We start from the raw sequence: 14,156 nt of genomic DNA on the forward strand, positions 1-14,156 counted from the left end.
TGAAAAGCATTGCTAGAGAAAATGAAATATTTTCCATGATGAAGTAAAATTATATCATTTTGACTGGTATCTTAGTATGATATTGGTACAGATTTAGCAGTCGCCTCAGTGTGAGCCATCACCACATTTTGCAGATCCAAACCACGGCTATACTTGTGCAACTCCCAAGCCCCCTCACAGTTCTGACCACTTCTGAACGGTACCTCTTTTCAGACTACAGTCATTCATTTCACCAGATATTCAAAAAGCAACTGCTATCTGTGAGGCACTATGACAGGCACTGTGGACACAAGGATGACACACAGGAGGAGAGACATACCTTTGGGTTTCCTACCTGCTTGCTCTAAAGACAGACAAGAAAATGGGCAGACACCCTGGGGTGTAATGAGTCCCAGGGATAGTCGCCTGCAATAACAGCAGCTACAAACGGCTTCTTATAAGTTCCATGTCCTCCTCTCCCATGTGCTGCTTCCCCAACCCCAGTATCTTCACCTTCCTTCCTTCCTCAGAGCCAGAGAGGTTTCTGCTCCCCTGCTGGCCCACCATCCCTTGTGGGCTTGATCCCCTGCCTCCTGCTTTTCCTGACTTTACTGTAACTTCTTTATCTTCAGTGTCTCCCTCTTCCTTAGCTCCTTTCTGTTTCTTAAGCCAGCCCAACCTTCTTTGAAAGGAAACTTTTTATTAATAAACAATACATGAATTCAATTATTTATTTGTTAATTTCCAATAAGCACTCGTTGAAATTCCATTATGTGCCAGGACTGGGTATTCAGATATAAGCAAGAAAGAAATGGTCACTTCTCTCACTGATTCTATAATAGAAGGGAGGAAGACGCATCAAAACCAAATCAAAAAAAAAATTCAGAGGAATAAACCAAAAATTTAGTACAAGAGTCACATATTGAAATTGGCAAAAAGTACAGAATAACCAGAGTAGGTCAGCCAGGATGACCAGGAAGGCCTCTCTCAGGAAAGGGTGATCTCAGGAGAGCTCGACAGGTGAGAAACACACAGTCATATGGAGAACAAGCAGAAGAGCGTTCTGAACAGAGAAAATGTCATATGCAAAGGTCCTGTGCTAAATAAAAGCGTGGCTTGTTGGTGAGATGAAGGGACAGGGAACCTGGGAGGGTGTGGCCTGAGATGATGCTGGAGGGTGGCCAGGGACAGTGCACACCGGATTACATTCTGAGGGAAATGGGGACCCATAGAAGAATTTAAGCGTGGAAGAGACATGACCTGAATATAATTTGTACGCTAGACTGAGAGGTGGGGTAAATACATGCTCTCTTTTACCCAGGACAATTTCATTTTATTCCTGCCATCCATGTATAATCATCAATAAGGCCCTTTTCCTCAGTGGAAAGTGACTTGGTTTAGATGAAAAATTATACAGTCACCTTAAGCAGAGGGGAAAGCCATGAAGATGGGGAGACTGGTTAGACAGCTGTTGCAAGAACCCAGGTGAGAAATGGTGTGGCCAGGAGCATGGAGATGCATATGAGAGCAGGCTGACGGACTAGAGATGAATTTTGGAAGTTGAATCACAGGACTTGTTAGTGGACTGGATGTGGGGTAAAGGGAAGGGAAGCCTCAAGGACATGCCTCAATTTCTGGGCTGAGCAACAGAGGGAATAATCGGATCATTTACTTAAATGGAGGGGCCTGAGTATGAATTCCCATGGGGGAGATGGGAGCTCCCTTTGGGACACATTGAGTGTGAAATCTCTGGAAGTCATCAAATCAGAGATGTCTAGAGGGAAATCAGATATATAAGCATGGAGCTCGGAAATGAGATTCTCAGGAGGAGAGAGAATTTTCAGACCCATCAACATATAGATACTGTTTTCTTCCAAAAAGGAGGGAGAGGACAACTGTGCTGAGTGTGGCTCAGAGTCCTCCTGATACAGGAAGAGAAACATGTCAATTGTCTTGGCACCTGGGAGGCCACTGGTGACCAGAGCTGTTTTGTTGAGTGGTGGGGACAGAGGCTGGTGTGGGTTCTAGTGTGAGTCAGAAGTGAGGAAGCAGAACATGCAGGTGGGCAGACTCTCAGATTTGAAGATAAAGAGGAAGAGGAAAAGGAGCCAGAGTGAAGAGTGACGCGGACTGAAGTGTGGGTTTTCAATGTGGGAATTTATTAAGGAAGCAGATACCGAGGGCAAGGACCCTGCAAGGCACTGTTCACATGAGGAGAACAAGCTGTGTTGTCTGTAACCAGTCAGGCATCTCTTGGGCATAAGGGCTCTCACGCTGGAGATCCGTGGAGGAGAGAGTCCCCGCCTCTGAACCTCTCGGTCTTGACACCACATCCCTGCTCTCCTGGAGTCAGACACACCAGCCTGCAGTCCTGGCTGCTCACCTAATACAGGTGTGACCTGGAGCAAGGTCCAGATCACTTACCTCCAAGCCTCATTTCTTCAACTGAGACCTGCAAAGCCTTTGTGGTAAATCAAATGATGCATGCAGAGTTAGAACATTTACAATGAAAGGAAATGACGGCCTCTATGATGACCATGCCTCAGCTTCCCACACCCCAGCAGAGTTTGGATCGCCATCGGTCTGTGCTTCTGAGGAGGCTTCTCTTAAAGTGCCCTGGAAGTGTGTATTCACATAGCTGACATTCACTCTAGAAGTGAAAATAGTATTTTGTTTGACCCAAAGATAGTGAGGATGAAGGTAAGGGAAACTCATCTGAGAATGATTTCTTAGGTTAAACGAGCTGAGACCAGTTAACAGTTGAGTCAGGGGTTGGCTCTGGTGTTGATGAGAAACAACTGGGGTCAGAGATTCAGTTTCCAGGACAGGTGTCATGAGACTGGTCTTCCCAAAGCAAATGTGCCTTCTTGGTTTGGGAAGAGATCCCTGGGGATGAGGCCTGGAGTGAGGTGGGTCAGGATGCACCTGGCTGGGCAGTGGTGAGTCGAGACACAGAGAGGCCTGAAGCAGCAACACAGTGACTGGGGAGGAAGAAGTGGGGATGGGGCTGCCCAGGCTTGTGCCAGAGTCAGGCCCCCAGCCACTGAGGAGCCCAGCGTGATGGCCAGTGCTCTCCCAGCTCAGGCTTACTTAGGAGGAGAAATGGGGTCCTGAGAGTCCTGGGGCTCATGTGGGCACAGGGCAGGGTCCAGGTCGTCAGGGATTCCTGGGGCCCTGCAGTCACAGGCTCGTCCTCCACAGAGCTTTAACCGTCCATATGGTGCCAGCAGGCCTTTCTCCCCAGAGTCTGACTCGAAGACTCCAGCTTCCATCAACACGTTCAGTTCCACAAACATTTATTGGGCATCTCTGGGTACCTGTCTCAGTTCCTGGGAAGGCAGAGTTCTGTCACACTCTTTCCCTGTATGGAGGGAAGTGATGTGCGACTCATAGCTTAGTCCCAGGAGAATTCTACAGTTCTACCTTCTAGGACAGTGTCTCTTGACCCCACACAGAGAGCTCCGAGGACAGGCTAGGGGCCTAGACCCTGAGACAGGACACGACACGACTGCAGGGAGTGAGAAGGCCTGACAGCGAAGGGCCTGGAAAGGGCCCCAGGGTCCCCAGAGGGGCCTGGAGAGGGAGTGGGTCTCATTAGGGGAGGCTGGAGAGGGGTCTGTCCTGAATGATGCTGACATTGTGTCCAGAACCAAACACACAGGCACAGGCTCAGCCTTCACGTCGGTGTCCAGCCATCACTCCTGGGAAGTGACAGGCTGTCTTTATACTAAAGAATGACACACAGTCTCAGGATTCCATCTCTTAAGCATTTATTAGATCTGCTGCCTTCTGAGAATAGAGAACTCTCTAGGTCAGTGTCCCTCACTTGGGGACTCACATACCCATCCCCTGAGCAGAGAGAGAGGCAGCTCAGTACTTGTCAGGCAGGCCAGGAGGTCTGAAGTGGTTGGGGTCTTTGCCACTCCGGCCCCATTCGTTGGCAAACTGGTCAGCCTTCGTGTCCTCTCGTACCTGGTCCCTGGTCATACCCTTGAACAGAGGGTCTGTGATTCCCTGAAGAGCCTCTCTGCCGTTACTGGAAAGGAGGAGGGCAGGGAGGGGATTAATTCAGAACTATGAGCCATAGCCCCACCCTCCCCATCTCTCGTGTTTCCAAGGGATCAAAGACTCTGAGAGGAGCCAAGGAAAGGGGGGCTACAACTCTGAAGCTTCCTGGACTCAGCCCACCTCAGCCCTGTGTGGGTGAATAGCACCCATAGGGGGAGGGTGGAGAGTCACCTGTCTCACCAGCCTTGCTCTGGTCTTCAGCCACTCAGACCTCACACTGGACACAGAGCAGGAGGGTGCTTAATAGTAGGAGGGCCCACAGCCCTACTGGAAAGTCCTCCAGGGCTTGGCCCCTCCAGGTTGTCCTAGGCAGCCAAGCTCTGCTCACCCATCCCTGCATCCCCAGGGGCCCTGGTACCTGATCACTTCAGCAGCCCAGACACCCCCTGGACCCCTTTGGGCAGCGTCATAGTTTCCGCGGGCGTGGAAGTATTTGTCTGCACCCTTGAAGTTGGCTTCTCTCATGTCAGAGTAGGCTCTCCACATGTCTTTAGCCCCTGGAAAGCAAGGTACATGGAGTAAGGATTATCAGGGGAGAGAAAACTGTGACACAGCTTACAGAAGAATCAAGGAATGAGAAATCTTCCACTGACTCGGTTTCAGCCTGTGGTCATAGCCCCACAGATGCCGTAGGGTGAGAAGAGCACTCCTTATACCCAGTTGCCTGCTCCTGGTACTGGAATGAGAGTCACTGGGGTGGGGTGGGGAGGGGCTACAGCTGTGGGAGCTGTTTGACCCCTGTGATGCTGTCTCTGTGCTGCATCTCAATGAGGGCTCTACCTGATATGTTTAAGGACAAAGGGAGTTATTATAGGACAGGATTCCTCAGCAGCATTCTATTGAAATTTGAGACCAGGTACATTGTCACTGTTCAGGGCCATCCTGGATATTATAACATGTCTAGCAGCATCCTTGACCTCTCAAACTGTTCCCCAGTATGACAACCGAAAATGCCCCCAAACATCACCAAACGTCCCCAGGACACAGTTGCCCTGGGTCCAGAACCGCTGTTGTAGAGGAAGCTGCACATGATAAGCTCCCGGGGAAGTGGGTGAGTGAGGAGGTGACATGCGAGACAGGTTCTGAGAAAGGGGCAGACATACAGCTGCTCTGCTCTGATGCCTAAGAAATGTCTTCCTGCCTCATGAAAGATCACTTGTGACTTGATTCCCCTACCTGTTAGGTGAGTGAACAGAATCCTGAGAACTCTCTAGTGGACGGTACTGATGATGTGGGCTGCTTGAGGCAGTGGGTCTTTTCCTCAGCCTGGCTGCACTTTCCAATAATCTGGGGAGACACTGAAAGGCCCCTGAGCCCTCACAGCCCAAGCCAATCAGCTCCCCATCTCTGGGCTGGGCTCAGGCAGCAATAGTTTTCATGGCCCCCCAGGTGACTCCAAACTGCAGCCAAGATTGCTCACTCCCCGGCTTGAGGAAGTGGTGCTGGGAGAAGTCTACTTGGTGAGAGGCTTGGCCTCAAGCTCAGCTGGGTTCCCACCTCGGTCCTGCCACCTGCTGACAGGCGCTCAGTCCCTGGGCGACGGACTCGCTGCTCTAAGCCTCGGCTTTCTCCCCTTCAGGTGGAGGAAGATGCCGCCTCACGGAGGATTTCTGCAGGTAGATAGGTGACCAACTGTCCCAGCTTGACCAGAACTGCCCCTGTCTTCGTGGAACTGCCCCAGCTAGTGCTACTAGTGTCCTGGAAAACTCCCCAGCCCTGGGCAGAGAAGGAAAGTTGGTCACTTGATTTGTGTGAAAGGGCTGAGTTCCTGGTGGAGGCTTTCATATGATATTAGGTCCCCCCTCCCACACACATACACACACCTTTATTTTTTGTAAGTTTAACATCTAGGAAAAGATAGGAAACAGACTAAAGCAGGGAGAGCATCACTGAGTACAGGAAGGACCAACAAGGTGCTCTGAAGGTCTCTGAATTATCCAACCAGGAAATGGAAGGAAGGAAGAGAGGAAAGGAGGGAGGGAGGAGCAGGGCTGGAGAGACGGGAGAGGAGAACAGATGGGCCGCTTTCACCCTACTTCATGCAATTGGTCTGAGGGAAAGTTCGTTCCATTTCAGACTTGTTTTCTGTCTTCCATTCAAACTGCTATTTTAGCTGGGAATGATGCTCATTCTTTCTGTAGTACCTGATGGACATAAATCCTGTGCTTTCCAATCTGTCTGGAAAAAGCTCCCCCAACACCTGTCATATTCTACCACTTACAGGAACACCTCCTAGGAAGGCAGTTCCAACCCTCAGCGGTGTTTAGGGTGAAGCCTAGAGGCCCAAGGATGCCATCGCCCCTCCAGCGGCCTTACCTTCATACGCCTCCCCAAGGAAGGACAGCCACTGGCTGTGGACTTCCAGCACCAAGGAGCAGAGAATGAGGCCTGTGAAGAGCTTCATTGTGCTGAAAGGAAAGGAGAGGGTCAGGAGACACGGACAAGCCCTGCACCCCTCTCCACCTGGGGTTTGTATGTCAAGGGGAGCCTGGCTGTTCATCTCCACTAGACTCTCAGTGGTCCTGCTAGGACACCCTGCAGTTGGACCTTACTCGCAGCCTCAAGCCCTCAATTCTGAACCCACCAGCCCTGAACCCAAGACTGTCTAAGCGATCACCCAGATGGCTTTGATGGAAGAAGAGGACAGTTGGGTCCAAGCTGTGTCTTACTAAAGCAGCCTGTCGTTAATCAAAGAGCATTTCCCATGCACCACTCTGTCAGCACTGACCGCATATAGGAGAAAGAGAAATCAGAAGAGTTATGTTTTAAAGCAAATGTTTTCAAAGAAATGGCTCCTTGAAGTGGTTTCTCACCTGATCCCCAGTGGAGGAGAGCTGCTGGCCCCTGCCTGCTGCAGAGAGGTGGCTGTATTTATACTGAGCCATCACTGGGAGGGTCGGGGGTGAGGAGAACAGCTGGACTGGTGCCCGGGGAGAGTCCCTGCAGGTGATTTCTCCTACATATCTGCAAAGGGTGACTTACCGGACAGCAGTGGCTGTCCTCATCCACAGGTCATTTCCCTGGTTGTGCAAGCTTGAGGAAATAGGCAGTTCTGATCTGCCTGGTGTCTGCTGTAGGGGTAGAAGGGCTGAGGCAGGGTCATCAGGAGATGAAGAGTGTGGAGCTCCAGGATGGAGGCCCCCTGGCGGTTGGAAGGTGTCTGATTAGAGGATGCTCTTCCAGCCTCAGTTCAGTTCAGTTCAGTCGCTCAGTCATGTCCGACTCTTTGTGACCCCATGAATCACAGCACGCCAGGCCTCCCTGTTCATCACCATCTCCTGGAGTTCACTCAGACCCACGTCCATCGAGTCAATGATGCCATCCAGCCATCTCATCCTCGGTCGTCCCCTTCTCCTCCTGCCCCCAATCCCTCCCAGCATCAGAGTCATTTCCAGTGAGTCAACTCTTCTCATGAGGTGGCCAAAGTACTGGAGTTTCAGCTTTAGCATCATTCCTTCCAAAGAAATCCCAGGGCTGATCTCCTTCAGAATTGACTGGTTGGATCTCTTTGCAGTCCAAAGGACTCTCAAGAGTCTTCTCCAACACCACACTTCAAAAGCATCAATTCTTTGCCCATCAGCCTTCTTCACAGTTCAACTCTCACATCTATACATGACCACAGGAAAAACCATAGCCTTGACTAGACGGACCTTAGTCGGCAAAGTAATGTCTCTGCTTTTGAATATACTATCTAGGTTGGTCATAACTTTTCTTCCAAGGAGTAAGTGTCTTTTAATTTCATGGCTGCAGTCACCATCTGCAGTGATTTTGGAGCCCCCAAAAATAAAGTCTGACACTGTTTCCACTGTTTCCCCATCTATTTCCCATGAAGTGATGGGACCAGATGCCATGATCTTCGTTTTCTGAATGTTAAGCTTTAAGCCAACTTTTTCACTCTCCTCTTTCACTTTCATCAAGAGGCTTTTTAGTTCCTCTTCACTTTCTGCCATAAGGGTGGTGTCATCTGCATATCTGAGGTTATTGATATTTCTCCCGGCAATCTTGATTCCAGCTTGTGTTTCTTCCAGTCCAGCATTTCTCATGATGTACTCTGCATAGAAGTTAAATAAGCAGGCTGACAATATACAGCCTTGACGTACTCCTTTTCCTATTTGGAACTAATCTGTTATTCCAAGTCCAGTTCTAACTGTTGCTTCCTGACCTGCATACAGATTTCTCAAGAGGCAGGGTTGGTGGTCTGGTATTCCCATCTCTTTCAGAATTTTCCACAGTTGATTGTGATCCACACAGTCAAAGGCTTTGGCATAGTCAATAAAGCAGAAATAGATGTTTTTCTAGAACTCTCTTGCTTTTTCCATGATCTAGCGGATGTTGGCAATTTGATGTCTGGTTCCTCTGCCTTTTCTAAAAGCAGCTTGAACATCAGGGAGTTCATGGTTCACGTATTGCTGAAGCCTGGCTTGGAGAATTTTGAGCATTACTTTACTAGCATGTGAGATGAGTGCAACTGTGCAGTAGTTTGAGCATACTTTGGCATTGGCTTTCTTTGGAATTGGAATGAAAACTGACGTTTTCCAGTCCTGTGGCCACTGCTGAGTTTTCCAAATTTGCTGGCATATTGAGTGCAGCACTTTCGCAGCATCATCTTTCAGGATTTGAAACAGCTCAACTGGAATTCCATCACGTCCACTAGCTTTGTTCTTAGTGATGCTTTCCAAGGCCCACTTGACTTCACATTCCAAGATGTCTGGCTCTAGATTAGTGATCACATCATCATGATTATCTGGGTCGTGAAGATCTTTTTGTACAGTTCTTCTGTGTATTCTTGCCACCTCTTCTTAATATCTTCTGCTTCTGTTAGGTCCAGACCATTTCTGTCCTTTATCGAGCATGAAATATTCCATTGGTATCTCTAATTTTCTTGAAGAGATCTCTAGTCTTTCCCATTCTGTTGTTTTCCTCTATTTCTTTGCATTGATCACTGAAGAAGGCTTTCTTATCTCTTCTTGCTATTCTTTGGAACTCTGCATTCAGATGCTTATATCTTTCCTTTTCTCCTTTGCTTTTCACCTCTCTTCTTTTCACAGCTATTGGTAAGGCCTCCCCAGACAGCCATTTTGCTTTTTTGCATTTCTTTCCCATGGGGATTGTCTTGATCCCTGTCTCCTGTACAATGTCACAAACCTCATTCCATAGTTCATCAGGCACTCTATCTATCAGATCTAGGCCCTTAAATCTATTTCTCACTTCCACTGTATAATCATAAGGGATTTGATTTAAGTCATACCTGAATGGTCTAGCAGTTTTCCCTACTTTCTTCAATTTAAGTCTGAATTTGGTAACAACCTATATGGGGAAAAAATTTTGTAATGACCTATATGGGGAAAGAATCATTTAAAGAGTGGATGTATGTATAACTGATTCACTTTACTGTACACCTGGAACTAACACAACATTGTAAATCAACTATCCTCCAATAAATTTTTTAAAAAAGAAACAGTCCACTACCAACTTCTTTCTATGGAGAAGCTTTAGAGACTATAAATGGCTCACTCAAGTACCAAAACCAAGGACGCACACAATGCCTTGGTCAATGCTCTTTCTTCTCCAGCCTCTTGCCTCCATACCTGAGCAATGCTCTCTTCTGAGAAGTGGTGTACCTCTTAGAAATATGAAGGATAGGCCACAGTAATTCCAGGCTGGATGACTTGGTTTGGGAGAACACTACTGGACACAGCAACCTCAGCTTCAGAGAGCAGAAACCAGAACTTTGCCCCTTCCATTTCCCATGCTTATCGCTGATAGAAAGTCTCATTACAAAACACCAGTATACCTTCCCAGTAGAGATTGTGACACCGAGTTCCCATCACAGACCCTAAAACCCAGCCACCTGAGCTTGGAAGCCACATTGAGAGCCAAGCCCTGGATTGGGGCACAGCTAGAATGACTTCTACTCTGTCAGATACTCATACTGTGGAAGAGTGTTTACTGACCTGGAGAAGCATAATTAACATCCAAGGGGAAAAAAGTGAAATAGAATATGATTCCATGTTTGTTAAAAGACATTCTCTCAGCGTGAAACAGAAGCTAGGAATTTGCACATCAAACAATATCTGTGCTTCTAGGTAGTGGTAAATGTTTATCTTATTCTGGGTTTTTAGAATTTCTACAATGACGTGTTCATTCTTTTATTCATTCATCCAACCTTCAATGCAACAGCCACTATCCTAGATGTTGGGCACATGTAGCAGGGAGAGGGGACAAGAAACAACCAGATCCAGGCTATGGCTTCATAAAAATGAGACTTGTAATTGGGGGAAATGATTATACGTGCGTAGAGAGAAAGCTCTTATTTATTTGATGATAAAATCAGTTAGATTCCAATGAATAAAAGGGAAAGACTATGTACAAAAAGTATAGTGAAGAAAAGGGAAGGCAAGGTGTCACTAATCCCCATAAGATTATCTCCTCCCAAGGAACAACAGATGCTAACTTCATTACTCATTCCCATCCTGTCCGCCTTAAAATTCATAAAATGAGAAATAGCTCAGCTCTCAGAGGTTTCCTGCCCATTTATTTCCTCCAGCCAGTGGAGAAGATGGGGAAAATTATTTTCTTCCTGTTTCTTCTACTTAGCAAGCTCACCATTACACATGTAAAAAGATCACCAATTTAATTAAGGATATGAACTCCTAATTCTGTTTGGTGTGCGTCCCTTCTTGCCAAGCCCACAAACTCTCATGAAGACAGTAGGCGTTCCTACTAGCATAGAATCTGCTTTTTCTAGGCACCAGGAGCTTCCCATTCGAAACTGTCTGTACATAATTCTGAGTCTCTTCCCCCAAAGGCTGCTGCTGGCTGAGGCTATTGCTCTTCTGAAGCCTCCTGGACTCTAACTGATGGAATGGGTCAAGATAAAGGACAAGTATTGAGGAACATGCTGGGATTATGTCACCAGCCCACTGTCAGCAACAGGCCACACTGAGAGTCTGCAACTGGTGCTGTCTCTCAACATACAACGTACAAAAAAGGCTCTGATTGTGTTTTAAGATACTTTATTTTCTTTCCTTTTAAACACTTGCAAAAGGGAGTACTGAGTTACCGACAATTCAAAACCCCAAATCTCTTATGGAATTGTGCAGTATTGGTGAAAGGAAGAACTCATCTGAGGAGGGGAAATTTTGTTGTTGTTGTTTTTATTGAAGTAGAGTTGATTTACAACATTGCATTAATTTCTGGTATACAGCAACGTGATTCAGTTATATACATATATATATTTGTGTGCATATATATATATATATGCATTCTTTTTTGTATTCTTTTCCATTATGGTTTATTATGGGATATTGAATATGGTTCCCTGTGCTATACAGTAGGACCTTGTTGTTTATTTTATATATAGTAGTTGTTATTGTTGTTTATTCACCAAGTTATGTCCAATTCTGCTACCTCGTGGACTATACACCTCCAGGTTCCTCTGTCCATGGGACTCCCCAAGCAATTATTCTGGGGTGGGTTGCCATTTCCTTCTTCAGGGGATCTTCTTGACCCAGGGATTGAACCCGCGTCTCCTGCATTGGCAGGCAAATTCCTTAACACTGAGCCAACAGGGAAACCCCAAATATAGTTGTGTGTATCTGCTAATCCCAAACTCCTAATTTATCCCTTCCCCCCACCCCTCTTTCTCCTTTGGTAACCAGGTTTCTTTTCTATATCTGTGAATATATTTTGTAAATAAATATATCTGTGAGTATATTTTTGTAAATAAATTCATTTGTGTCATATTTTAGATTTCACACATAAGTGATGAGAGGGGAAATTTTTAAAGTCCCAATAATTCATCTTATTTTTAGTTTAAATTTTAAGTGTTTAACACTAAGTACATCTTACGAATCATATTAAACCTTCTGTAATTGCTAGTCTCTTCAAATATCTAGATTATTAAGCATATTTTTCAATTTTATAAAATAGAAAAGGTTTTAATTCTAGATGAACAATAAATGTTATTTCAAAAAGAGACTCCTTTCCCTTCTATAGTCATTGGCAGGAAAATCTAACGAGACATATACTGCTTATGATTGAACAAAGTCAAACTTTTACATTTACTGGAAGAATCTGCCTCAATCTGATTAATTAGCAAAACCCTTGTTTAGCTCCCTGTGTCCTAAACATCCTGGAACTCTCTGCTTTCCCTTAGTCTTTCTTCTGAGAAGCGTGACTTACGACACAGTGGTTCAATAAACAAAAAAGTACATCCAGTTCCAAGTGATTGGCCATCCAATTTACTTTGAACCGAGTTGATTCTCAGCCTAAACAGAGACTCACATCTCTCTTGCACAAAGTGTCTTCTTTCCATACCCCCAGTAGTGCATACTCGGTAGACTTGCTAGATGGGCACACTGCCCAAAGTAAAGCCCCCATTTTTCTGAAGCCCCCAGCCTGATTCAGGAGCTCCAGGCTCCTATGCCAAGAACCAGCCTCTATGTCAAGAGTCAGGTGAAAGTGTTCAAACTAGCCAACAGTTACTCCCAGGAATGGGGAGCTTGCAGCAAGGAGACTCCAGGTCAGAAGAGAAGCTGGGACAGGTGTCACTCAAAGAAAGACTAGGGGTAATGATGACGTGAGCTTCTGCCTCTGTGAGACCCCATGGACGGCAGCGACCCCATAGACGGCCGCCCACCAGGCTCCTCCATCCCTGGGATTCTCCAGGCAAGAACACTGGAGTGGGTTGCCATGCCATTCTCCAATGCATGAAAGTGAAGAGTGAAAGTGAAGTTGCTCAGTCGTGTCCGACTCTTAGCAACCCCATGGACTGCAGCCTACCAGGCTCCTCTACCCATGGGATTTTCCAGGCAAGAGTACCGGAGTGGGTCGCCATTGCCTTCTCTGCAGTTAAGTACAAGTGCCTCCTTTTTTCTCAACTTTCACACATTTTTGCCCCCAGCCTGCTACTCCACAATCACAACCCAGACAGTACACTCTCTAACTCCACCACCTGCTTGTATCCATCCCAGGGAAACTTTCACTCCCCAGTGTGTTCCATTCACTATTCACACTCCTCTCTCCCTGGCCTGCTCCCCACCTCAAGTAACAAACCTGTTCCTGGACACCACAGAGCGCTGGCCACACTGCTCACACTGGTGCAGGGAGAATGAAAGAGGATGCCTGCTGGATCCTGACCTTCTCTGTCCCATCTCTTGTGAATCATCCTCGGGTGGCCCAACACCATTTTAACATTCCCCATAGGATGGTGAGGCAGGGGATGGTACACACACTTCTCCACGGGCACCCATTACTTGATGTGAAATTATTTCATCCAGACCCGGAGTGAGAAGGATCTTTAAAGCTGTGAGGATCCCCTTCCCTGATGCCTGTTTTGGATATAACTGGTACTGCAAACAGCTCTCAGTTCTCACGGCCCCAGGGATGCCCTCTGACCTAAAGACACAGACACACCATTCAGAATTGTCTCCCCACTTGGGGTAAATCTCAAGCTCATGCAACTCAGAGACTAGGGCATGTTCCCTCTTGGCTCTTATTTTTTAACTGACATCATTATTCATGGCCCTTCATTCATCCATAAAGAATAAATCTGTTTGGTTCCTAAAAAAATTCCACTGGGAATTTTTGATTAGCACTGAACTGAATTTATAAATTAATCCAAGGAGAACTGACATCTTTACTAACATCTTCTCCATGAACATGACATTCCCACATCCCCACTTTTTATCCCTTAACAAACTAAAATTGTTCTGTAAATATTCGTGTATTTTTAAAGCTTTTTCCCTAGATAGTTAATGCTTTGATGCTATTTTGTGTTGTATTTTTTAGCTGTTAAAAATTAGTGTAGACAGATGTATAGAACAGTCTTTTGGACTCTGTGGGAGTCCAAAAGGGAGAGGGTGGGATGATTTGGGAGAATGACATTGAAACATGTATAATATCATATAAGAAACAAATCACCAGTCTAGGTTTGATGCAGGATACAGGGTGCTTGGGGCTGGTGCACTGAGATGACCCAGAGAGATGGTATGGGGAGGGAGGTGGGAAGGGGGTTCAGGATTGGGAACACGTGTACACCTGTGGCAGATTCATGTTGATGTATGGCAAAACCAGTACAGTATTGTAAAGTAAAATAAAGTAAAATA

The 14,156-nt window shown here is 46.4% G+C and overlaps 1 protein-coding gene across 3 annotated transcripts; it reads right to left on the minus strand.

The window, feature by feature from the left end:
* Positions 1 to 3,732: 3,732 nt before the first annotated feature.
* Positions 3,733 to 7,054, minus strand: LOC138426492 (serum amyloid A protein). Of its 3 annotated transcripts, none has more exons than XM_069565078.1 (4): positions 6,861 to 7,054; positions 6,364 to 6,455; positions 4,406 to 4,544; positions 3,733 to 4,015 (listed from the first exon to the last, which is right to left on the minus strand). In XM_069565078.1, the coding sequence occupies exons 2-4, from the start codon at positions 6,449 to 6,451 to the stop codon at positions 3,850 to 3,852; spliced, it is 393 nt and encodes a 130-aa protein (XP_069421179.1). In that variant the 5' UTR covers positions 6,452 to 6,455; positions 6,861 to 7,054; the 3' UTR covers positions 3,733 to 3,849. The 3 variants fall into 3 exon arrangements, with proteins under 3 accessions (XP_069421179.1, XP_069421181.1, XP_069421180.1); XM_069565080.1 differs by lacking the exons at positions 6,364 to 6,455; positions 6,861 to 7,054 and adding exons at positions 5,224 to 5,334; positions 5,545 to 5,657; XM_069565079.1 differs by lacking the exons at positions 6,364 to 6,455; positions 6,861 to 7,054 and adding an exon at positions 5,224 to 5,657.
* Between the last annotated feature and the right edge of the window lie 7,102 nt (positions 7,055 to 14,156).

This window comes from Ovis canadensis, chromosome 21 (assembly GCF_042477335.2).
Source record: "Ovis canadensis isolate MfBH-ARS-UI-01 breed Bighorn chromosome 21, ARS-UI_OviCan_v2, whole genome shotgun sequence".
NCBI classification, from domain to species: domain Eukaryota; kingdom Metazoa; phylum Chordata; class Mammalia; order Artiodactyla; family Bovidae; genus Ovis; species Ovis canadensis.

Bases quoted from the DNA above. Each gene is read 5' to 3' on its own strand.
- LOC138426492 (XM_069565078.1), bottom strand. From the start codon at position 6,451: ATGAAGCTCTTCACAGGCCTCATTCTCTGCTCCTTGGTGCTGGAAGTC. The intron at 4,545-6,363 runs GTAAGGCCGCTG...CTTGCTTTCCAG, and splicing joins CCTTGGGGAGGCGTATGAAG to GGGCTAAAGACATGTGGAGA. The intron at 4,016-4,405 runs GTACCAGGGCCC...CCTCCTTTCCAG, and splicing joins TGGGCTGCTGAAGTGATCAG to TAACGGCAGAGAGGCTCTTC.